We start from the raw sequence: 27,001 nt of genomic DNA on the forward strand, positions 1-27,001 counted from the left end.
GCGCTTTCCTGAAGAACTCGTCCTAGTCCCCCTTGTTACTCTTGTTCCGATTAGACACGTTCTTGGTTCTTGGAAGCTTCGGTACGGAACTTTAAAACATTGTAATTGTATTTTCGATTTCACAATATTTAAAACCTCTGGCCACGATCGGTATAAATTTCTTAGCGTTTTCTTGGGCCGAATATTATTAAAGCAGAATGGCGATGCAAGATGTACTTAATAAAATGAAAGGCACAGCCTTAGGAGTTGCAGAGTATCTTACACCAGTCCTAAAGGTAATACATATAATGTATTTCAATATTTTGTATAATAATAGACATCCGTATGATGTTGTGTAAAGACCAAAGTATCAATATTTGACCATGCCACATACACGATCTTTTAAACTACTTTTAAGGAATCTAAATTTCAAGAAACTGGCGTCATTACACCAGAAGAGGTAGGTACAGACTGCAAAAGGCCAATGGCCGCGAATTGTGTAAGTTGTTTATTAATAGTAAACACGTCCACTGGATAAAATCGTCAAATGGAAACATTTAGCATGTGTCAAATCCTTATAAATTACCATCTTTTGCATGTTAAACGCAGTGTCCAGAAAATCTGCAGTAATGATATGACTTCACAAGTAATTTTTAAAATACAGCACCCAAAGTACTAAATGAACAGGTGTTTTTTTTATAGTTAGTAAGTTGTTCAGCATGCCACAATAATTACACCCAGGCTATAAAGGTCCTTTCGTTATGATGCAAGCGGCTACCATGCATGTAGATTAATTAAATAATTTCAAACGTAAAAATCTTAGTGTGCCATTACCACCGTCCTAAAATTGGCTGAAGTCTCAAACCCATTGCTTTCTCTTTAAAAAATTACTTTCAATACTTATTGCTAGCCTATCAAGATGAAAGTTCAAAAATTCCACCACAAAATCTGTTTTTAGACAGCCAAATTCCTTATAGTTCTTTTACTTTTTTTCTCAACTGGCCCTGGTTTTTCTTGGCCTCTGAATAAATAGACCCAAGGCTTAAAAACTTAACAATGTCATGGGAAGATGTGTATGTTTGTTATTTGTTGACAAATTTTGTTCAAGTCCTTTCAAAACTTCATATGTCTAACAGGGATCTGAGGAAACTTATTTCATTAAGGAAACTAAGCAACCTAAAAAAACTTTTAAAAATGTACAAAATCCAAGTAAAAGAAATTATCTTGATATATGAAGTATAAAAACAACTATATGTAAAATAATTCAAAGAGAGAAAATTACCATGGAGGATTACCAATAAGATGCCTGAATGACAAGGAAAAAATAAAATATGGGTATATATAAAACCATGCAACAGTTATGCCAGCTGTGTATCACCATATCAAAAATTTACCCAAGGTGTTTGCTCAATCTCTATTACCTTTGAATAAATGAAAAATCCAAGACAAGAAATAAAGAATAACCAGTTATATGAGGCTTACTCCTTCAGTCTTCTAGTTCTCCACAATAAACCCAACTAATTCCAAATTTGTTGTATTGAAAGAAATAAATCAAGGGTGAACATATGCATTGCTATATTTCTCAATTATATTTGTCTGCTCACAAAAGATGTTACTCTTCCTGTCTAGTTTGTTGCTGCTGGTGACCATCTTGTTCACCACTGTCCAACATGGCAATGGTAAGTTTCTGTATGGTATTAAAATTCATTTTGTGTTTGATAGAATTCCATAAACTATGCCAAAACATTGTTTTATAATTTTGAGTGTTATGGTATGATGCCAAAGATGATGTGCTATCGTACCAAAGTAACATGTAATCCATTCTATTTTGATTCAACAAGGTCCACGGGAGATGAGACTAAAGTTAAGACCTATCTTCCGAAAGATAAACAGTTCTTAGTCACAAAAAATGGTGAGTTAATCATTCAGTATTCCATGATATCCTCTAAATCTCTATATCTGGGCATCTTTTGTACAATTTAGTATCATGCTGTATTCTACATGCATGCATGTTTTTTTACAATTTAGTACCATGCTACAAAAGGTGTAAACAAATGGAATATGTTGATGAGAACGAAACAATTGTGGAACCTGAGGATGAAGATGGGGGATGGGTCAGTACCCACAATACAGATAGTACAGCAAATCAGCAGTCAACAACTGCTCAGGATGAAAAAACAGCAGAAATTCAACTTGATTCAGACAAGGTAAGAAGTTGTAACTATGTTTCACTTTCTGGGCCTATGCTCTAGCAATTGAATTGTCAAACCATGTGGTGAAGAATAAGCATGCAAAACCCTCTTCTATGAACTACACAGCGAACTGATACTCAAAATTACTACGATGACAACGAGACTTTTAAACTAGCAAGTTTAACAAGCAAAATTTGCCGGTGATATACATGATGTATGCAATATATTAGCCTTGCATGTATTTGGAGTGGTACCTACTGAGGGATAAGATTGTAGAGGAGTGGACTCCAGACTGCTCTCCCAACCGCTGAAACAATGTGTACATTAGGTAATTTTCTATGCTTTTATTCCAGAAGAAGGGTGTACCTGTTTCCGGCGACGATGACGATGACGACGAAGATGATGATGATGAAGAGGCTGAAGATATGGCAGGTTAATATTTTTTATTAATTCAACCGTAGCTATGTTACCTTAATAGTACAATGTAGTGCAGTGCAGTACAATATCGTAAGCAATGTTCTGAGATCGCCTGAAGCATTTAGATGGTCCTCTGGTCGAACATGTGACACCGTTATTTTATTTTGTTACACCCAAAATATGAAGCCTGAGAAACATCGATGTAGCTAACGTGTATGTGAATGTTTGTGTGACCGGAAAATCACCCATTCACTGGATTCGTTACTTACGAAATAAGTACTCCTGCATCTTCATAGCCCGGTTTCGTTTAAATTAAATTAACTGCATTATTTCGTGATCGCGGCCTCTAAGTAATGTTTGTATTCAAATGTTATCCCCATTCCCAGTTTTGGGGGGTTTTAAGTTTAATGTTGGTAATTGCAAGAATTCGGAACCTTCAGAACCATTTAAAACCTTCTCAACCTGCAATATATTATAATGAAATTTGGAACAGGTGATCTGGACAATACCCTTTCACTAGGGAAAGACTGAGATTTTTAGAGACGTTTAGGAAAATTGTTTTTTTACATCGAACAGAATCGTGAACCTTTTTACCTAAAAGCCAAATCTTTGTTTTTAATAAATAATTTAAAAACTAGAACAAATATATTGCAAGTTTGGGCAAGTACATACGCTGCTCGTATTGTGCAACAGGATGTTCGATGTTTAATATCGACAAATGCTATATCATTTCAATTTGTTTTAGCATTTGAAGAAAGTGGGCAACTTGATACCGACGAGGTACCGTATGTCGTTTCCATTTTAGAGCTATATTTCGCAAAATAGGGATATAATATGTTTAGCCAAGGGCTTCTGGGATTTAAGTAAATATATCAAGGTTGCGATTAGCATCAAGATCATCCCGCGATCATTATCTTTCTCAGCTCTCTACCCCACTGTAGGTGACTAGGTGTGATGTAGGTATATAATACTGAAACACAAGATTTGCATTTCACTAGGGCACTCTGGAAGTGGAGAAAACGTCCAAAGCCAGTACAGAAACTGAAAACAGCCCAGCAACCGATGGAATATTGCAAACGCGTACATACGATATGTATGTGACGTATGACAAGTATTATCAAACTCCGAGATTATGGCTTTTTGGTTATAACGAGGTGAAGAGTGGAATATAAGTACAACCTAGCAATTCACATTCTATCGTCTGTATTCTAACTTGCAATGTGTTATTTCAAATCTACTTGCAAATTGTGTAAATTATGGTATATACCATTGCTATAGAATTTGCAGTATTGGTTTCATACATGCATAGAAAAAAAAGGGCCAACTTTTTCGAAATTTGAACAGCCAATGAGGAATTTGTCGACGAAGTTGCCAGTCTTAATATAAATATATACATAAGATAGTGTGACGTGTAACCACATTCACCAGGCTACCCATGGTATAATAACACAGTATAGCTACGTCAGGGCAGTAAGTATGAAATCCTCCTAATTCAATTTTATTATTTCTTACTAGAACCGTAAACCTCTATCTGTGGAGGAAATGTACGAAGACATGAGTCAGGTAGGGTTTGTACATTCAACTGTTTTTTACGTTTCGTTAGTTAAGGCTGCTTTCCACGGTCCCGTTTTTGTACGTACGTACACGCACGTAAAAGTTTAAAATCATTTAAATGATACTTATATAAAATCTACGATTGCATACATGCATAGGGTTTGATTCTGTTGAAGATTTCGCTTGTTTTTTTGGCAATAAAGTTAATTATACAACAGCTTAGAAGCTTTTATAACTTTTACGTGCGTGTACGTACGTGCAAAAAACGCGACAGTGGAAAGCAGGCTATAGGTATTAAAAGATGCATGGCATACGTTTCGCAACAAACCGACCATGCTATAGTAAACTAATTTTGAACTCTTGTGTTGTTATAATGAAAGCTATTAATAGTTTTTTTGCTATTGGGAAAACTGAAAATAAGTCCTTGCGATAAACCAAAGTGAAATGACTGGAGCAACTTTTGGGTATTCGCTTCATCATTAAATGAACTGGTGGAAAATATGAACAACTATAGCTATTTTGTCAATCTGTCCGCAGAATATCAACCTCTGGACCCGGACACTATTAATCGCTTAGACGAAATCCCATCAGAGATGTTCATCAACCAATACAAAATGTTCCATGTTCTGAAGATAGTTAAATCTCATAAGACGCCTGACCCGGATGGTTTCCAATGGATAGAGTATACCGCAATTTTGCTTTAGAATTATATAATTCAACCTAGAACATAGAACACAATCTCCGTCCGATATCGCCCACAAATTGCAAAAGTAATGGAGGGTTTTATCTTGGAACCCTTACATGCAAGATGATATTTGTCACTGATAAGATTGTCTCATGTCAATTTGCAATGAAGGGTTGATCTACAACATACGCATTGATCATGTATATACGACGTAATATTTTCGAGGCGCTTGATTCAGCTACGTGCTTTTTTCGCTTCACATAGTACAGGTTTCGATTTGGTCAATCATGCATAGCGTTCAGTAAAATATAACGTGCCTCTATCGTTAGATGGATACGAGCTATACCTCAATTGCGGTTTTGGTAAATCGATTAGTTCAGGATTGGAACCTGAGAGTCAAATTCGTCGATGATTTGGCGACTATTGAAATCATTCCGAGATGCATGCATGCTCATTAAGTTTAACACCGCTCCTGGTTAACGATGTTGAACTATACGTTGAATCTAGGGGGTATGCACTTGAACCCTAATAAATGTAAGGAAATGATGGTTGACTTTCTTCATTATAAACTTACCGTAGGAGAATGTCTTATTTATTGATTCAACAACAGATCTAGTGAGTACTGAACGTCACATAAATTGGTGTGTCCTTAAGTTGTGACCTGTTATGCAACATATTAAGTACATTGTCAAGAAGGCGAATAGAAGATTATACATCTTGCGCATGTTACGAAAGACAGGCCCTCTATCGGGAACTTTTTTTAAAAATAATCAGTTGTAATTGTAGTACCATTGAATCAAGACATTCGACTGAACTAAATTTATACAGGCAGAATAATGACTGAGAGATTCTTAAATTTTCTGTCATGTAAATACTAGTTGATGAGTATAGTTAAACCCCGCGATAGTTTTATTCAGTAAAACCGTTATTATTAGCCTATCACGACGAATATAATCTCGTTTTTACTTGCAATACTATACGTGCAATAGTTTTTCATCTGTTGAAAGTGCGCGCATAAAGTGCACTTGCTTATTTTTGAAATTATTTATACCCACTGTATCATGTGCCACTACTCATTACACATTAAAACACATATAGCTAGTAGAAGGGCAAGGGGTCTTGTGATTTAGGTCGACTTGGCGGTGAAGACGGGTAAATAGATAATTTCTTGTATCGTATAGATAAAGTGATTAAAATGGACAGGGCTTTAAATACAGTTCGAAAGATTACATGGCATCGGATATTAATGTTATAGCTAATAGTTTGGTCTCTATGTAGTAGTAGTACTACGTGACGTATCGTATACAACTAATATTCATATATATACATTGATTTTAAGATTTGTGCGTTTTTCATTTTCAGGATCACGCTAAGAAAACAGTAACAATTGAATCGCATCCTCACCTCCCAACGACAATGGCTTCCGTCCATCCGTGCAGGTGAGTGAATCTCTCGAGGGAATGATTTACATGCATGTGAATCAGCATGCAGGAAATAGTCGTACTCTGAGCATTAGAATTCTATCCGAAATCTACAATAGTACTCTGAATGAAGGAAAAATCCCAGAGATACTCAAGTTATTAGTTGTCTCGCCGATACCGAAAATTATTCCACCTAGAACGTGGAACATAATCTCCGTCCCATATCGTTAACTCCACAAATTGCAATTGTAAGGAGGGTTTTATCTGGGAACCCTTACAAGATTATATTAGTCATTGATAAGATTGTCCCATGTCAATTTGCAATGACGGGTTGATCTACAAAACATGCATTGATCATGCATGCATGCATGTACTACATAATATTTTGGAGGCACTTGATTGAGGTGCGCGCTTTTTTCGCCGACTTTTACGCATAACGTTTAAAATAAAACTGCATGTGAATCAGCATGCAGTAAATATAGACGGTGTCTAAATGTATTCATACTCTGAGCATAACACTTAACAATCAGTTGCATCTTCAAACCCAACCCGGGCGGGCCGTCCTGTCTCACTGTTCGTGCGAAAGCTGCCTATTTCTGACTTGTCTTATATTTATCTGATTGTACATTTAGCTAAGTTACTCGCCAGTGTAGAACTGCAATTTCTCATGCATAAATGCACTTTATCATTCGGCTTGTCTTCCTCGTCGTCATTCATATCAATCAGAAGAAAAGCTTGCGTATAATACATCATTCTGTCTAGTGTTGTATACTTGATGTTAATCTGTTAATGTCTGGTGTTAATGTCTGGTGTTGAGAAAATACTTCATTAACAAACCGCACACAGCGGTTTCTTTGTGTTGTCCCTGTTGTGTTAAGACCGCATCCACTTGAGCGTTTTTCACACGTGCGTTTTCGCACAGGAAAATTCAAATCCTTTTAGATTTGATATTACTGCTAAGTGCTAAAATACCTTAATTGGGCGCATTTATGATGCAGTAAACTATTAACGATTGCACCCGTGCATACATGCACGTCTGATAAACGTTGCATTTCAAAGCAGCTTTAAGTACACAAAACCAACAACGATATAATTTTATAGGCTACGTATATTATATATCACATGTTGCGCGTGAATTTCTGCGTTGATTTCTGTTTATTGCATGAAAACATTGTTTGCGAAGTTGAAAATCATGGTGGATACTCGCCGGCTCGGGTACTAATTCCGCTCAGAGTTTTAGAATTACTGCCAGGTATTGTGACAGAACATAACGGAATCCAAAGTTGTCCAATTCTATGATTGTCATAAACGGTGGACGGTCGACGTTCAACCGTTTTGTCAGTTATGCGCGTGCGCGAATTAATAACGAATAAAGAGTTTTGAAAGTTTATATTTTAATGATGTCCGCAATTTAACAGTCGTTTCGTAAACTCTTCAGTTCTACAAGCGTTTTATAAACTTTGCAAAATGAAATGTCGGGAAAACGATATAGAGGCTAACAGATAACTATATGAAGGAGACATGTGAAAGAGAAAAAAATCATATTCTGTAAGTTTATAAGTGTTTTTAAGCGTGGATATTTACTTTGTTTTTTTTGTATTTGCTTCCTGGGGAGGCACACGCAGTTTAAATTTTGTATAATTTTAATTAAGCTTGCATGTTATCTTAATCTAATAATCATTTTACACCATCTGTTTAACTTCAAAAAGTGTTTTTGAAAGTGCAATTTGAATTTTGACAAAACAAATGTCACCACAAAAATTTGGAGTTGACTGCAATCACTGAATACATATTCGAAAGATAGCATTTGACGTTTAGTCTCAGTTTTTGAAGATTTTGTACTGTTCTGATTGTTTCAATTAAGGTTGGATTAAACCGTATAAGAGTCCGTAAATGCACCAAATGATAGAAACGTTAGCTATAGTATGCTTCGAGTCACACATAGTATAAGTTTAGGTCGGGCTAGCGTCTTCACTGACACAACTTCGCGTCAAATGTGAACTGTAACTGAACTGAACCTTTTATTTAATCACGGTAAACTCGGCAGGCTTTCGAGATAAAATTAGAATACAAGAAAAATATGCACACGTGTACAAATTATGGCTTAATATAGCTCCCTGTGGGACTCCACAACGAAGCAAACAAACGGCTAGTCGAGAGATGACCATAACAAAACACTTTAAATAAGACTTGCATGAGTCTATTTCACGAAGTGCTCACTTTATTGAATAGTTGTGCAGGACAATACAAATACATCATTCGTATCATTCGTTTACGAATGATAAACAAATGATGGATTCGTAAACGAATGATAGTAAACAATGAAAGTTAGAGCCCAGGTTCAATGGGTGTAGCAAGAATAGTATTATGCTCTATTTTGTTCCCCTCAATTAAGATAACCCAATTGTTATAAGTTTAGTATAACAACGTCGAAAAATTTCTCAACGTTTCGTCTTAAGGGAGTGATGGCCTTTTTCCCCCATACAAAACACCTGCCTTGTTTATCTTCATACTATCTCTATTAATTTTCTTATTTTGAAGGTCAAAAAAATATCGAGAAGCAGTTCTTGTAGCGTATTGATGCGAATTCATTGTATGAGTTAAATATTTTAATTCGTTCAATCTCTATCATTTCCGATCCTTGTTGTGAATTTAAAACATCTTCAACTACCTATATTATCTGAGACTTGTTGATAGCAAACTGTCCGAAGAGAATGGATAGAGTACGTGCAGGTGCTTGAAACCCTTGAAAAATGCTTAAATGATTGAGGAGAAATCAATTTCAAGGGCACTTGAAAATTCCTAAGACAGAGAAAGGGCTAGAAGGTGCTTGAGACTTTCAGAAAATAGATACAAAATTATATTGATATCTATTTTGATAACGTGAGTCCAAATATATAAAACGATCTCAAGACTTTTGCAGTTTCGTCAATAAACCTTGGAATTAATAATTTAAACCGTGTGTGTGTGTTTGATATTTGGCTTTAAGAACTTGTAACAAATTTCACGGCCGAATGGCCCGAATAACTTCCCATATTCCCATTTAAAAATTCAAGCCGTTTAAATTTTAGGACAAGTCACTCTGGACAAGGACAATATAGCTATGTTTGTTTCTGTAATAGTTATTGTTTCTACCAAAATGTTTTGCTATTCGCAAAATATTGTTCAGTATTAAATACTTACATGGTGTACCTACAAGCTTATTTATTAACTTGATGTTATTTTGGCTAGGCATGCTGACGTGATGAAGAAAATAATTGAAACTGTTGCCGAAGGTGGAGGAGAACTCGGAGTTCATATGTATCCTTAATTGTTCAGAAAATTCCTCATATAGCTCTTTATAATATAACTACTCACTGTATAATATGAGCTATACTGTAAATTAATTTCTCAATCGAACAGGGTACTGGGTCTAGTCGCGAACCGCAAAGCATCTATGGACTGTTTGGAGGGACAAAAAATTTCAGACTTATATTTCCTGTCCCTCCAAACAGTCCATAGATTAATGCATTATATTGTTGTTACATTGCAACTTTTGTAGCTAATAAGTCGTTTTTAATCGGAGAATATTATTGTAATGACTGCTGTAATTAGGTTATCAATTGGACTGTCGCAGTATGCCTCCAGACAAAGGGCGTTTCTTGGAAACGTCGCAGGTTTCTTTCATGTTTTTAGGTGCTCTATAGTCTGCGATTGTCCATGAGATAGGATATAGGCCTTTGTTGGTATCGGCCGATAGACTTGTGTTATAGACGTGTATCCCTGATAAAACACGTATATATGGAAATTTCGAGACTTTAACGTGGCGTTTGCTGAACCGGAATTTTATGCATGAGAAGATATTTGCAATTGTTTGGTCCTCTTTATTCATCTTTCCAAATATATATATATATATACATCTTTCCTTGACTATGGTCCAGGTATCTTTTGATATTTCTCAAATTTGTACAGGCTGTCATCCCTACAATCGAGTACGATTATACACGCCATTTTACAATATCATGATCAATCGCGCCAATTTTCATACAACAAATTGAAAGGTCAGCACTCAGCAGAGACGTGAATAACTACATTGCAAAGACCAACATACAGGGTTATTCTTGGAAACGTCCGCTGCATATTACATTGTGTCCAATATATCAACATTCAATAAACATTAATGATTAGATAGACAAAGCTAATTTTGCTAATCAAAGCGTACAATTATTTTCTGTTCTATATTGCTGTGGTTGGTGGTAGTGAAAAACGCCGGCCGCAGTATGTCGTCATGTAGGAAGTAGCTAATATTAAATTTATTGCCTGCAGACTGTTCTATGTCTGCCTGTTCTATGTCTGCCTGCAGACTGCGCTATGTCTCATCACTGGTCTTATTCCTATATAACATAGCATAACAAAGCCGAAAGAAATAACCTCGTGTTTTTATGTTTGCCCCTTCAAGGTCGTCTGTTTGCTTTTGTAAACAATTCAGGTAAAACGTACATGCATCTTTTCCTCACGTTAAAAATGACGAGTCATTAAAGCAGTGACTGAACCTATTTTGTGAAAAGATGTCACTCTCTTTATCTCATATATTCAAATTCTACATGCATGTGACTGCTGTTCAAGTAGGATGAATTCTCGCTACTACTTGACATTTTCTGTTAAAAATTATATACTAAATGCCTATTCTTAGGGTAAAATCTCGACTTTCATGGCTTAAAATGGGATGATATTTATAGGAGTTAGTTAATATAAAGTTTAGTATACGTATTGAAATCATAATACTTTCAAGATGATATTCAGTGGTCGTCGCGTCTAATGTCATACGGTGGCTTACATGCAAATATGATTTTAAATTGTCGGATATGAAATATTTGAAAATCTTCTGTTATAACAGGTTAATTTTGCCCGAGCTATATAGCTAGTTAACATTTTCTATTTGATTATAACAATATCAAACAAGTCAAAGAAGAAACTTTCGACTCGTGTACACCCGTTGTGTCTTGCACTTCTTTGTATTTGACCGTAGACAACATTACAGGCAGTGATATATTGCATATATGATAATACAATTCATTATCAGGAGTGAAAACTGTGGTTAAAGAAAGGCAGATCCGGAGAAGCTAGGCAATATAGTAATTATATTTAGCAATCATACGACGACGATTTTATCGTCGCAATTTTGAATTTAAAAATACTTCGCGCATTTGTGGGCTGGGAAATATCGATCAAAAACGACCACGCTTTGCTCTCGACCTTCGGGAGGTCAGGAATTGCATTATTGATCGACCACATGAAAATATCCAACATATTTGAAATGAAACGAAAGGTATAGCTCACCCCGGGTGAGCTCAGTGGCAACAAACATCTGCTTCGGATCGAAATGAGCTTCACGGCAACCCGTCGACGAACCGCGTGTGTTTTTCATGATTAATATTCAATATAGAGATTGCCGACTGCGTTTGAACTGGTGGTTCGCACGCCGTGAGATCTTATTATGAAAGTGGCCACCGACATTGCACCCCAGAGCGTGAAATTAAACACTGAAACGCACTACCCAGCTGCACGGTCCATAAACACAGCGATGGCGTAGATAACATCTCGCCTATTAAAACACAGCCCACGTACTTAAAGCTTCAAAAATAGTTTCTTTTTTCCGAACTGTACGCAGTTGCTATCAATCGCATTGAAATCTCGGCCGAAACCTGTGCCGTCGTTCGAGAGGAAGCCATCCAATACAAGCGGAATGCGCGCGGCAGGGACAAACGTTATTATTATGGCACTTGAAAGGATTCATTTAAAATATCCCCTGGGGTTGCATTCACAGTGCTTGCTAATCTAATAAAGGAAATCCATGTTGATGGATAACCGCAGGAGGTAAACCTAAACTGTGTACAAACTGTCTCGAAATGAAAATCGCCATTTCACAAACATGACATCGGCCCGGCTTGCTCATCTGAAAGCGGGGCTACAAGCTTGAGCCGTACTTGAGCGGCAAGAATCATCGCGCCGAGGCAAAGTTTGATCAAAACCGCAATACGACGAGACCACGCGATGCGTCCAGGGGGCGCGATCAAGTCCGCCATAGGGATCTAGATCGTGGCGGGAGATTATTCCTTTCGCTATTTAATAAAAACAATTCGTTCATCTCCGGGTGTCAAGATAAAGGGAGAATGCACCACGTGCATTGCGGGGTGTTTTTTTACAACGCTATTTCACAACAGATAAACGTAGCTCAACCAAGCGTGGGCAGCCTTCAGGTTGGAATATAAGCTTGTAACACAGACCAATACGGTGTTGGAATACGGCCCTTCGTCGCAGCGGCGGTAAAAAAGGGCAACGGGGAATTATTTGACACCAGGGGTATGAACTCAATGTTATCCATTTCAAACAGCTGTGGGGAGCCGACATATTGTGATGTGCGATTGATGACTCAATTTCAAAAGACCGCGAGAAGTTTTCATGCCAACAAGCACGGTGAACGAATCGCGCTTGCAAATATGGAAAGAAAGCAGATCGAATCGACGTTTAATGACACGCTCTCGAGGTTTGCAGATCTAACGGGTAATAAAATGGACGCGGGAATTGAATATCATCGCGACTTGGAATTCGGCAAATCCTGCGCCAAAACATATTCGCCAGGAAGTTCAAGTTCACAAGCGACTAGTCGGGTAAATTTTGACAAGCGGCAGCCAAGCGCTGGTGAGATGGGGTCGAGTTATTTCTCGTTCCCTGCGTATCATTCGAACCCTTCTTCTCCGAATCGCGAAAGCGCCAATTTTCACGAAGAACGAACGGTAGAATCAAGCGACGAAGAAACGCAATACGTTCATGGGAGTTCAGAACCGGACAATAAGCGTTCGCCCCCCACTGGCCGGCGCCATGAACATAGGGAAAGCGAGCAAAGTACATTGGTTGCGGTAAATTCGCGAGTAATATACGAGGACGGTCACACTAGCTCGGGTGCGAGTCGTGCATGTCCTGGCAGCCCATGTTCGCCGCAAAACACTGACAAGAACATCAGCGTTATCTACTTCAAAGACAGCCAGTATAACCGTCAGTTCAATCGCAGATTTCCCCAAACGCCGATCCGCGTCGAAGATCAATTCCATGGCCTCGAAGGACAGCAGGTCGACGCAAGCGAGGTCATGGAGACGAGCGTGTCGCTTGGGCTACCCGAAGGTGCACCGAGCATGATCCCGCACATTTATTCATCTTCGACATCGACAACGTTGTCCTCGGCAACGACTCCTTACAAATCGCGGAAGACGCAGGAGGGGGTAAGAGACGAAACAATTCATACAACTTTCGTTTGCGAATGGCAAGAGCCCGTGCTCGGGACGGATGACGACGTTTGCGGAAAGGAATACGAGACGCTTCAGAACGTCGTGGACCATTTACGAGACGAACACTTGACGAACGCGCTGGGCAACTATTCGTGTTTTTGGCGGGATTGCCCACGGCTCGGCGTTCCGTTCAAGGCGAAGTACAAGCTGGTGAATCATTTACGCGTTCACACCGGCGAACGGCCGTTCGTGTGCACGTACCCGGGCTGTAAGAAGGTATTTGCGCGAACAGAAAACCTGAAAATCCACATTCGCACGCACACGGGCGAGAAGCCGTTCCTCTGCGAGTACCCCGGATGCAGTCGAAGGTTCGCGAACTCGAGTGATCGACGTAAGCACATCCACGTTCATACCCTCGAGAAACCGTATCGCTGTAAGTTTCACGGCTGTAACAAGTGTTACACTCATCCGAGCTCGCTTCGAAAACACGTAAGGACACATACGATGCGTGATCAGGCGAACGCTAATGTGGAACGCACTCAAATGGCAAGTTTACCCAGGCCGATGATGCCTCCTTTGACTTACCCAGTCATCCATACGACGATCGCTTGACAACATACTTGTAAGTTCCATTAAATTTATTTTGTTAGCGATGCAACTTTTACTGATGGCTCAGTATGTATATATTATTTTTGCTCAATATACAAATGCGAAGTATTGAACTTTCGCTTAAGATAAACAGGCTTTATATATCACTGTTCCGGTCTACCGTTGCGGGAGGCGTTATTTTATTCAAATATTTTTTGTGTATTGTTCGGGCATTCTGTTCGTGCTTTGCCTAGACATTCTCGGCTATTTACAGTAGACTTTCGGCATTTTGGAACAAGCAGAAATCGGTCCTAGCTAATATTCAAGCATATAAGCACCTGGGACGGGCCTCTTAGGAAATTTTGAGTGGGGAAAAACTCGAGTGAGGGGAAAAGAAATATTTGATAAGGGTGGAAGAAATTGACAGTGAAGGGAAATCAGTTGTTTGATGTAAAAGAATATGCAAAATAAAATGCTTTCGGGCTCTGCAGATGACATTAGTAAAATTCAACAAATTAAGGTTGGCTCACAGAATGCAAAAATGCTAATACATTATCTTGAATTAAAGTAATCCTTATTTTTCTCAATATCCTTTAAAAAGAGGATTTTTACTGAGGCGGGGAAAGTACTTAACTGGTGGGCCTTGCATGGCTGATAAGAGGCCCTAAACTGAAAAAAATGTTGGATAATGTAACGCTACTCGCCTGGGGTTTTAAACTCTGTATTTTTGAATACCAATCAATGCTCTTTATAAACGTTAACAGAGTATTAGCAAATTTCTGCCAAATTCCTAAAATATCCTTTCCAACCACATCAAAATTCCAAGATGTAATTGTCTAAATTCCAGAAATTTCGTACGTTTTTTGGGAATGATGCATTTTGCTTGGCACCCCTTATCGCTATTTTGATTCTCCCACCTTTTAAGCCGTCAATCTCTCATCGAATGAAATTCAAGTGGTTTCTGTATAATATATATATTTTGTATATAAGTAGCTACTTCTTTGTATAAAATTTTTCTTCCAACTGTTTTGAAAACAAAGCATCGGTTTTAAGATTAAACTTGTAATTGGTGTTTTGTAGTTCAGTCCTTCACCCGAGAGGTAGTTTTCTCGTGCTGTGATTTCATTTCGACGCAATTTATCCAATCAGCGACGCCGGAACGATACAAAATCAACGGGGGGGGGGGATTTTTGTTAAGTGTATACTTCTGTGAGGGTTTTCGGTCAGACATTGCACTATTCTTGAAACTTTGTTAGCTGTATTGCTAGTGTTGAGACATGCCCAAAGCAGATCTATTCATGGACGAATTGCAATGTAATGCTTTAAATCATCCATTCCCTCGCCACCGCTAGTTAAAGCCGGGTAAAAGGGGAGCTTCCCCTGCTTTCTACCTCCAGCCTCCAGTTCCAGCGTCGCTGATTCGTTATTAAACTGAATTACATTCCGGCAAATTGTAAAAAATAAAACAAAAACAAGCCTCACTTAAACACATAGAAGCTATATTACAAACATTACAAACAAAGCAACCTTGTTTTAAAATGCTTAAAATGCATTATTGCTTTGTTTAAGAGAAACGAGGACTTGAAGGTGTGTAATAATGTAGACTTCGCATAAATGAATTGAAAACTTTTTATTAATAAATATTTTGTTTTTTATTAATAAATGTTTTGTACCCATGTCTTTCTAGTCTCACTCTTTTTGAACGAACAAACACCCCCCGTGCATGCATGACCATCCAGTTGACATGACGCGCGCTAAGTGGCGCGCAAACGTTAAATGTGGCTGATAGTACATCGCAGCTAGTTCGCTCGTCTCATGATGGAATGTAAGCCTCATTGACCTTCTTAGTTGCATGCGAACGAAATGCGACGTCTAAACCGTATAGGAATGAAAAAAACCCGTGGGCGAAGTTGAATATTTTGAATTATTTAAATTTTATCGGAATGAATAGTTCATATATCAATGCTCAGTGTCAGTAGACTATTTTGCGCGAACTTGTGTTCAGCCTCGGTTAGGGTCTTGTTAGGGAATTCTATAATAATAGGTAATTTTAATAGTTTTCCTTTCTTGGGACACCGTAGTTTTCCCGTTCTCTGGTAGTATTCCATCAGTATGTACATGGTGTCGCCAAAAAATGTGCGCTATATAAATATATATGTAGCTATAAAAAGTTTGACAAAAAAAGTTCCGACCGCGCTTCAACTTAAAGGTCAGGAAACGTTGAAATGTCGAGAATTCATTTTGTCTATTTTAGGTGGTTGTTATACTACATTTAATAAGAAGTTGCTCGCAACGCTTCTCCTTGGTCAAATATGTATAGGAATTATCTTGTTGCATGACCTAGCAGTACATGTAAAATTTCATGGAGTCTGCATAAGATGCAACAGTTATATGCATTTTAGAGTTTAAGTTGCGTGTGGTGTTGTTGTGAACTAACTATTAGTTATACTGCATGGTTGCTCTATACTATAGCTATGTAACCAGCTGGAATGCAGATCTGATCGTTTATTTCCTTCGTCTGATCCTATATGTTTTGTACGTTTCCCCCCTTTTTTATATTAGAACATACTTAATTTTTCTATAGTGTAAATTTGTGGACACCCTGCATGCAGGCGACAGTTTGTGGGTTTTAGGGGACCGTGACCCTGCATGTATAGTGTATATAGCCTTGGCTTTTTTCTTAGGCAATTGGAATAACTTAACTGCACAATGCGGATACCATTTCTCGAACAAACAAATGAACTACCACGCATTTGATTGCTTTCAGAGGAGCTAATTTATTTAGCACTTATTATGGAATCTCTCTTTTTGTACATTGTTTATTTAAAACATCATAATTTGACATTCGCTAATCTTGGTCAGAACCGTGTCCTCAGAGATATGAAATATGATATCATATCATTCTAGCACTGCATTGTCTAGAACTCGCATTTTCGGGGTGCTATCTCTATTTTTGGTCAAAGAAATTCACCTCAAATTCACTGAAAAGTGCATTCACCAAAATTTAAATGTGCAATATTGTTGGTCATAAGTTATAGTCCTGATCAAAACATATAGTTTGCTTTATAATCAAACATTTTTGAAGGGAGATACGACAAAGTAGCGTCGCCTTAAAATGGATTAATTTATCCAAAACGCTGGAATGCAGGACGTAGCTTCTTAATATAACCAGTTTACTAAAGTGCTGTTTTGAAATTGTTTCAATGATACCTAATTAGATTTAGTCAAATGAAGTTTATCCCAGTGGTAGGGGGACATACCTTTTTTATTGTGCCGTGATAAGTGATAACCATGCATGCAGTTTGGGCAGCTAGTGATAAAGTGAAATGTGCCGTGATAAAATTAAAAATGTGCAGTGATAAAATATTTGTTAATAAAATGTTTGTTGATTTGATAATTGACAAAATGAGGCGAAGATCCTGTTAGTATATGTAAAATTTCAAACTCGTTCTCATGCAGTCACTTGCTATTGGAATGTAATCTTGATACGGTTGTAGGGTGGCAAGCACACACTTTAACCCCTGCCTAATTCTTTACCATGTTTAGCATTTTTAAAAAAGGTCTGAAAATTGTCTTTTATATTAAATTCCCTGTTATTGTTTGTCATCCTATAGATTTAGTCTCTGACCGCCAGTGTATTTGATCGTTTTGATCCATGCATGCTGTGCAAAATTTTATCAAGTGTCACAAGGGTTGTTTTTGAATTATACGAAAAGACAGAGCCAGAATTTTGGAAGAGTGAACTTATGATTTTAGCCAAACTCTTTTTTCCCCGGTTTCTCGCTTTCTCTACACCCCTGACGTGTCTATTTCATCAGACATCTTGAAATCCATATTAATTAGTTCACTGATTTGGGCTATCTTGCATGACAAATCATCAAAGCCTCGGAAGGACCATTTCCTCAAAGTTTTTCCTCGGTTTCCACCGTTTTCCTTCCGATGACAAGGAAATCTATGGAAAAACGCATTGCCATTGGAGTCACGTTTGTGAATGACATTGTCCATGTGAATTTAGGAGGAATGAAGCGAAATGCGCGTATTTTGAGGCTTGAACAATGCCTTCAACTATGCAACAGCAGTCATTCAGCCATTTTCAAGTGGATAACAGTCCCTATATCAATGCATCAATGTTAAATATCAATGTTACTCGCATATCATGCAAACATCTTGTGTTTGCTGAAAATGCAAATTTGTTGCGGCGCAATTTTGGTCTATCAAGTCGGAATAATGCCGATAAACTTTCTTATATTTCTCTTTTAATTAAACAATGTGAAGGAAAATGGCTAAAGAGTTTCTTAAATATTTGATGGAAGTCTATAAGCTAAGCAAACTGATAACGCAGAACAAATAAATGAACCACTTAAAATGTAGCCAAACCTTTCACACGATGAACCATCCCGTGAACCTATATTTGGCATGTAAATGCATACATATAGCAATGGAATTAAATTTGGCATGCATATAGCAATGGAATTAAAAAAACTCCTTTCTAAAATTCTTCAAACAAAAACACTTATCACTTAAACGTTTCCGTCGACTGAGGTTGGCATGTTTACGCCTTACGGAAACCGCCTTAGTGTCGTGCAAGGGCGAATGGAACAAAGCTTCTAATATAACTTGGGCGTGCTCCATGACAAGTTCTTACTCGCAAACAAGACACATATATGATTTCGTAAATCCAACAATTGATCACCTCCCCCCAACTTCTCCGACGTGCCCCAACGTGTTTGCTGAAAATATATCTTTCAACCAGTTTGTCTGCTTTGGCCTATTAAGTCTGTTCCTTTTCTACCAAATTTAGCTTAAGATATATGTATAACCCATAATTATATAGGTTATTCTAACATGTTCGTCTTTACTATATAAGGGCAATGCTATATATGTATACATGGATTTGAACTTGACTTCTAACTTTTATGATAAACAAATCAAGGATGTTTCGTATTAATTTATAAAAAATTAATATTAACAGCGTAGATTAGCCAAGTATTAGAAACATACATAATTCTTACTCGATAGATTCCCTTCAGATTTTACTATGAGGGCAATAGCGTGTAAAAGTTGCTTTAAAATGGGCCATAAACTCTCTATACATAATTATTCCGCCCATATACCTAATTCTTGACTCAATATCTCGCTTATGCATATATATGTATTCAAATGTATTCAATTTTTTTTAATCTTCCTATTTGGGATATACGTTATATTGTGTCAAGGTTATAGGAACAAAAAATGTGTGCCAAGCGCAGTTTGAGATTGTATAAAAGCAGAGGCCTTAACGTCACAATTTATTGGACGCGCGCTAGCGAATGCTAAAAAAGAGGTGAGGAGACAGTGTTTCGACACGAATATGTCTACGAAATTGATCATAGCAGCTGTCCTCTTTTGCGAAATCTTTTTCAGTTCTGGTTAGTGATGGATCGTGTTTACATTAATTTTGTTGACTATTTAGATTTTTGATTGCATTTTAGATATTGTGCGTGGACATAAATGTAAATATATGAACCACTTAATAGCCGTCGATATAATAACAGCTAACTGACAAACTAACAAACTAACTATAACGTACCATCAAACTATATAACAAACAAACCAATCACCAACCAACCAACGAACTATATCTATACGTGACTAACTCATTCAATCGCTCACTCACTAATTTCATTTTACAAAAAGTTTAACAGAATAATATGTATGAATAATACACGATAATATGTAGTTTTTCTGCATTTGTTTAGCAAACCCTGTATCTTTGAAGACGAATGTGGCTATACCAGGAGATGATAGAGCAAACTGGGAAGCAATGTGGAATGCGTTGAAAAATGATCCTCAAGTATTAAGATCAGGAGCTAATGGTCTGGGCGTATTTGACGAAATTGTCAAAGTAAACGCTAAAGAGAGAGGTATACGTCGATCTATACAGTGTTTCCCAAAAAAACCCTTAACAACAAAATTATGATTTTATTAGAGGGTACTTTTTTATTCACAAGGTAACGGTATAGATCGATAATGATTATTTCCTTCTTGTTGACAACAGCTGGCGACCGGTGGACGCGTATTGGAACGTAATTAACTACATTGATATTTAATACATATATTAAAACCATGTCTTGAACTTAATTCTCACACTATACAAATTTTATTCTCCTCCATAGGTAGCGGGGCACGAAAGAACGATGGGAGCGAGTTTTTGTTCGAAGGTGACATTGATGTGAGCAAACGAGAGGCGATAAATATAATAACGTCTCATGTCGGGACATCGCGTCAAAGAAGGGCGAGTGCAAAAAACAGTGATAGATTATGGCCAAAGAATATTCCTTATACCATCCACGCTAGTTTAAGTAAGTTAATAACTTAAAGTACAAACTCTCATAACAGTGGTCTCAGGGACAGGTCTAGGATTTTTCGCACGTTAGTCAAAATTATCGGAAGTGAAAACGGGGAGGTGGTCAATTAACTCCCTTCCGGAATAATGAAATTTCAAAAATCATTAACTTATCAACTGAACCCGAAATTTATACAAAAATTATACGCGAGAAAAAAGTACGCAATGAAAATGTTTAAATGTTTACTGAGCCTCCAACTGGGAAATTACATCCATTGAATAAAAACATGGATGCGGTCAATTTGTATAGACTGAGTAATATTCATAACTGTTACAGCATAAGCTAGTATTGCTCCAAGCTATGCTACAGGCCAAATATTATGTGCCTATTGCTTAATTCTGCTTACACTTTACAGTAAGTGTCACAGTTGGGCAATTTGTTTATATTAAATGCTCTTATTAGTTATTGCCATATTTGTTTGGTGGTAGTCATGATTACGTTGTACTGTTTGACATGCATAGACATGATTTTACAAATATATAAATCTTCTTTTCGCTCATGGGCTGTTTAAGGACTCAAACTATGAAATATACGTATTAAATCAGTTTGTTAGACGTAAATTCATACAGTAAATCTTGGTTTATACTTGATACAAATAAACAATACAATAATCGACCTTATGACCGAACGACGACGGGCGACTGCAAATATATGCTAATAGTAATACAGAGCCACGCTCAAATATACAGTTGTATTGGGCCTTGCAGGAACCTCAAATCGTTACAATAAAATGCCATTTGGTAAAATAAAAATACAAATTCGAATAAATGGCGAGATCGAGCAGTAGAATCCAACAGATTTTTAAAAACATCCGCTGTTATAAATAAATTTTTTAATATTCCTTATTTAGTTGAATCGAAAAGGATATAATAAAGCTAACCAATAGGCAATATGCAAATTCTCATTACAGTGGTCTGTGATCTTTTAACCAGAATTCAAGTACATTAAGTGTTGTGGAATATTATAGTGAGGCCTTGCAGCTAAATATATATATTGGTGCTGTGCACTGTGAGTCTGTGTGTTGTGCTTCATCCCATTATGAATTTTTCGTCCCATTGTGAATTTTTTAAAGTGAATCTTTTGACACGTACTATTCAAAGTTCACTCCAAGACATAAGGAAAAGTGTCGAAGGCCTAGTTAGCACAAGCTCGTGACCCCAGACAAAAACACTCCCGCTTTAATTAAAGTACTTTAATTTCAAGAGGGCCGGCGCCACCAGAGAATAAAGTTGCTGTTTCAGAGTGGCGTTTTTTTCTGTTTATAAAGTGATATTTGTGGACATTTTTTTGTAGATAGTATTAAATCAGAAATCAGAAATGCGATTACGGAGTGGGAAACAACTTTGCCTTGTATGGGTAAATGGCAAGATGTAACTAACAGGAAAAAGCCAAAAAATTTTATTCACTTCTTCCGTGGTGATGGGTAGGTTTTCACTTTCCATTGAGCATTGGGCTGCGCCTATATATAAGTATATTTTGCTAATATCAAAACCCATGTCAACTGCTTGTTAATGGAACTTTGACGACGAATTTACTGACAAGTATTCCAAGAGCAAAGACGCACCGTAGACAACAGCGCTATAGCAAGCTATTATAAGCCTGCTTAATATAGATTCGCGGCTGCTAAAACTTGGAACTTATATATATAATATATATAATATATAATATAATATATATATATAATATATATATATATAATATATAATAAATATATATATATATATATATATATAATATAATATATATATTATTATCACATACTTGTGCCTTTATCAGGGCGATAACAGGGTGACATAAAAACGATATCGTCACTGATATCGCTTTTTGTCACTGATATCGCTTTTTGTCACTGATATCGCTTTTTGTCCCGCTGCATTTGCCGCTGTCAAAACAAAGATGGCTGACTCGAGCAGTTCGAGGTTTGTTTCAGTCGATGTCGATTGCTTTATAGAAAAAAAGGAAGTATGTGATAAACAGGTTATCACAATCGGGACGAGGTGATATCAGTTTTATCGCTTTCAGGACGATATCATAAATGACCCTCGTTCGCTGCGCTCACTCGTGACATTTATGATATCGTCCCTCAAGCGATAAAACTGATATCACCTCGCCCCTCATGTGATAACCTATATATATATATATATATATATATATATATATAATATATATATAATATATATAATATATATATATACATATATCAGTATCATATATATATAGTGTATATGCATGAATGTCAATTGCCAATTTGTTTCAAATTTTAACGAAACATGCCAAGATTTTTTTCGACGAAAGATTGTTTGAAATTAATCTGCAGAAAGTTTTCGAGAGTTTGTATAATAATTTTCAGAGAGCAATTTTCACAGTAAGGCATCATAAATAAATATAATCACGCAAAGACGTGCTTGGTCGTCCTTCAGAAGTGCATTATTCTATGTCGTCGCAAATTGCATGAAATAATAAGAAATCTATAGCGTGAAAATTTTTTTCACATATTTTCCGCCTAGAGATACTACGTTAGCCACTAAATACATCCTATGCCGAAGCAGATTTATTTGAGTTCACAAACCTTATCAGAGCCTTGTTTAATAATTTCCAAGAATTGAAGTGGGCGAGTTTTATATTTATTCTGTGACTTTTTGTAAAGAACGTCAAGAGAAATTGCTTCTTGTTTTCAGATGTTACTCAAAGGTTGGACGAGTAGGTGGGAGGCAGAAAATTTCAATTGGTCGTGGTTGTCAGCGTCATGGTATAATACTTCACGAAATTGGTAATTATGTCGGGCATACAAGATTTTGATAGTTCAATCTGTTCCGTGATACTTGTTCTTGTAATTTTTCGCACGATGCTCAGTCATAGTCTTCGATCAATCTACTTTTAACAGGTCATGCAATGGGACTTTGGCACGAGCAATCCCGCCCGGACAGGGACAATTACGTAGACATTCTTTGGGATAACATCATATCAGGTACATTCATATTATTATTATTATTTTTATTATTATCATCACGTAATTATATTTTATTATTATCAAGTATTGCAAAAGAACGTAAATAGGCAAAAAACGTCTCTAGGAATTGTAATCGATTTCTTGTTCATACTTCTTCGGGGTTAACACGAGAATACATAATTGTATTTCCCCTACTTGGGTGTTGACATATTGAATAGCGACGTAGTAGCTAAAGAAAGTCTCATAAGATATGGTTAATCTACTAGAACAATCGTGCATGCCTGTGAATGCAGTAAACATGATTGACTATCTTAATTATAACGCCATAGCTTGTGCATGCCTATAGATATCCTATGATAATGATGAAAAATTTTCATTGCAGAGTTTAAATTTAACTTTCGAAAGCACGACGATGGCCGAATCGATAGTCGTGGCGTCCAATATGACTATGAAAGCATTATGCATTATGGAGCATATTCTTTTTCAAAAGACCGCCGCAGACTGAAAACTATCGAGACTAAACCTGATGGGGGGAAATCGATAGGGCAGCGACAGAGGCTTAGTGACTTAGATAAAAAACAAGTTCAACTCCTTTATGGTTGTGTAAACGAAGCAGGTGAGGGTATATCAGAAAGACAGGGAGGAAGGGGAGTTCGTATACCCATGGGAAGTTTCGATTGTCTGCATCACAGCAAGGACAGAACAGCAATAAAAAATCGAAAGGTGCAGAAGTAAAATAACAGTAAAACAAGCTTTTCTACTGTGGCTTATACATGGATGACATCGAAAACCACGGCCATAATTTGATAAAAAATTGAAATTAATATAATTAGAGCCACACACATAGATATAACTATTTTACGACCTCATATGAAAACAATATACATGCATGATTTTTTGTAATTATTCACGCATTCATCTTAAATCATCGGTCAGACGAGAAAAAACAAGTTTATCGTTATTATATATATATATATTATTATTAGTTATTAAGTGTTATTACTATATACTAATTACATAATTATATACGTATTTACAAGGAAAGTATAATATAAGTAGGATACATATTATATTTAAATATTTACCCATTTAAGGTTGCGAAAGAGATGTGCAGTCTGCTAGGAATTGCCAATCATGGAAGGGATTGGGCTATTGTGAGAAGACATACGTGAGTTATATGAAGAAAAAATGCTGCAAGACATGCAGTAGCCCTGTCACTGGTAAGATGATTTTCTTCTGTTTTAATTGAAAGATTTTAGGGCCTGTTCATATGAGACGGGCCAGCCTGCGGTTTAGACGGTTAGATTTATATAGCATAACGCGCTCGTTGATAGCTGGTTGTTATGTATGTGACAATATCATGCTCACCGCAATTGCTTCTAAGCCGTAGCAAGTGTATATTTCCTATATCCTAAAGACGATTGTCATGTATATTAATTAGCACAGGAGAGGCGATCATGTGGAAAGTAAAAATTGGCCAAAATCTGAGTACTTTATTTACCATATTTTACCCAATGTCATGCATTGAAGGTTGTAATAGCGATGTGCAGTCTACCCGCAACTGCCAATATTGGAAGAGATTGGGCTTCTGTCAGAAGACGCACGTGAATTATATGAAGAAAAATTGTTGCAAGACATGTAATGGTAAGAGGATTTCATTCACGGTTTTCATTCATTAAAAGCTCCTTCTCTCGTATAATCGGTCGTATAACTGTGCAAAAACGTGTGAATTTTACTAGAACCTCTTTATTCGCCCGAGTGTTTGTCGGACCAAACGCAACAGCGGCCATTGAGGTCATTGAAATATATTTAAATAATTACTCCAATTTCGTTCATGTTATTTATTCTCTACTATTTCTCTTTCTTTAGATTAAAATCTTCTTCAGATCTGTTATACTATATTTCTTTTTAATATAATATTCTCAGCCGGCAAAACAACAGAACAGTAAATTAAACTTTTATACTAAAATAAAATTTTTAATGTAAATAAAAAAATTACTTCTAAATGAAGCACCTTATATAATTATAATAATTTGTAAAATGTTTGGATGTTGCCTAATTTCAACAATAAAGATATCAGTATTCGTCATATTTACATTTGAGATGCGAGTTGCAAGGAAATTGCATATAGTGTAACAGCGATTTAGTTGTCGACAACTATTTGTGATCGACAACCAAAAGTTATTGACAACTAAATAAGTCCGAGAAAGGATTCCACACACTGGCGCTCAAATACTGATTTAGCAACGGAAATAGCGCGGAGATTAAAAGGAGACACACTAGAAAACTATCAGATTTTCACATACTAAAACTTTACAAAGTTGATAAATATTGTTTAGGAAAACAAAACAACAGATTATACAAGAATTTAGATTCCGGACCTTCGTAAAAGAGTTTTGCGAACGCTGCTACAGCCAATCGGATTGCCGATTTCGATTTGTGAAATCACATAGTCCTGACTATAATGAATGAAATGAATGCACAAATGCCTGACTAATTCTTCAGCATTTGTTTCTACAGTAGGGACCCTAAGCCTGATGCTTATATGTCACCGACGGTCGGCGATGGCTATTGTCGGTGATCACTGGAGAATAAAATGCTTTGTTATTTTGTATAAATTTTCTTCGTCAACGAACACAAACAATACATCGCCGACCGTCGGTGATATATATGAATCAAGCTTTACAGATGTAGGACGGAAACACGACGACGGCGGCTATCAATACAAGGGGTCATTAGGATTATTTTTGGTATACGTATGTAGAAATTCTGCATTTCAGGGCGTAGCGAGCGCTACCCCAAATTAATGGCTCAATTGAATTGGTCGCCAGCATAAACCTAATGTTTTCAACGTCTTATACCTCATAAAATTCAAAAGAATATTAACTTACTTTGTGAGCTACACAAAAAAATACTCAAAAAAATATCAACTTGTAATATAATTGTACTATTGTATTTAATTGTACCCTATATATGTGAACATGAAAATATGAATTGGGTGTCCCAAAAAACCCGAGACATTGAAATCACACATAATTAACACTGTAATAATAGAGTTTGAATGCATAAACACCCTGTTGGGACCTGCAAGTGTATAAAACTTTGATATAAAGATTTTTATGCAGAATGCTATGCATTTTTATAAGATGCGTTAAATCCCCACGGGCAAGAATTCGCGAACAGGCCATTCGAATCTCAACAACAGGTGATTTCACTAGTTTTGGTTTTTCAGTATAGGGACACCCTGTATAGCTGTTTTTCAATGAAGATTGTCTGTGACATGCTATAGTCAAACGTACACAATGTGAGTGCTGATACATGTGATGTTAATAAAGGCCTAGGGCATTTTGGTCGCGTCGAATTCAAACAATAGATAATGAGATGATAAACTTTATTAAAGCTTCATTATCATTTCATTATCTATTGTTTGAATTGCAGCGAATTTGAATTGCATTTGATAGGCTTTAATTCAATACGTCGTCCTTCAAGAGACCAAAAGAGCAAGCCTGATTTAGAGGCGTTTAGAACCGACTATTATAAGTTGAACGAAACTGAGCTTTTATT

At 36.8% G+C, this 27,001-nt stretch overlaps 3 protein-coding genes across 4 annotated transcripts; all 3 read left to right on the plus strand.

Moving 5' to 3' along the window:
* Positions 1-34: 34 nt before the first annotated feature.
* On the plus strand, positions 35-11,364 carry LOC114523405 (ubiquitin-like-conjugating enzyme ATG3). 2 transcript variants are annotated; one of them, XM_028544309.1, is made up of 12 exons: positions 35-275; positions 398-439; positions 1,609-1,658; positions 1,821-1,891; positions 2,008-2,186; positions 2,528-2,603; positions 3,334-3,368; positions 3,587-3,742; positions 4,104-4,151; positions 6,190-6,266; positions 9,480-9,548; positions 10,169-11,364. In XM_028544309.1, exons 1-12 carry the CDS (start codon positions 198-200, stop codon positions 10,251-10,253), a joined length of 966 nt encoding a protein of 321 aa, XP_028400110.1. In that variant the 5' UTR covers positions 35-197; the 3' UTR covers positions 10,254-11,364. The 2 variants fall into 2 exon arrangements, with proteins under 2 accessions (XP_028400110.1, XP_028400109.1); XM_028544308.1 differs by having other exon boundaries at positions 36-275; positions 2,525-2,603.
* A 9-nt stretch (positions 11,365-11,373) lies between these two features.
* Positions 11,374-15,770, plus strand: LOC114523403 (zinc finger protein GLIS2-like). The gene has a single exon (XM_028544306.1). It carries the CDS (start codon positions 12,593-12,595, stop codon positions 14,123-14,125), a length of 1,533 nt encoding a protein of 510 aa, XP_028400107.1. The 5' UTR covers positions 11,374-12,592; the 3' UTR covers positions 14,126-15,770.
* A 3,671-nt stretch (positions 15,771-19,441) lies between these two features.
* LOC114523313 (zinc metalloproteinase nas-4-like) lies at positions 19,442-25,311 on the plus strand. The gene is made up of 10 exons (XM_028544191.1): positions 19,442-19,509; positions 19,840-20,004; positions 20,257-20,442; positions 21,781-21,910; positions 23,166-23,257; positions 23,372-23,455; positions 23,820-24,053; positions 24,532-24,657; positions 24,968-25,081; positions 25,307-25,311. The coding sequence occupies exons 1-10, from the start codon at positions 19,452-19,454 to the stop codon at positions 25,309-25,311; spliced, it is 1,194 nt and encodes a 397-aa protein (XP_028399992.1). The 5' UTR covers positions 19,442-19,451.
* The last annotated feature ends 1,690 nt before the right edge of the window (positions 25,312-27,001 follow it).

The sequence above is a fragment of the Dendronephthya gigantea genome, unplaced genomic scaffold, assembly GCF_004324835.1.
Source record: "Dendronephthya gigantea isolate DGI-Jeju-01 unplaced genomic scaffold, DenGig_1.0 000027F, whole genome shotgun sequence".
Lineage (NCBI taxonomy): Eukaryota > Metazoa > Cnidaria > Anthozoa > Malacalcyonacea > Nephtheidae > Dendronephthya > Dendronephthya gigantea.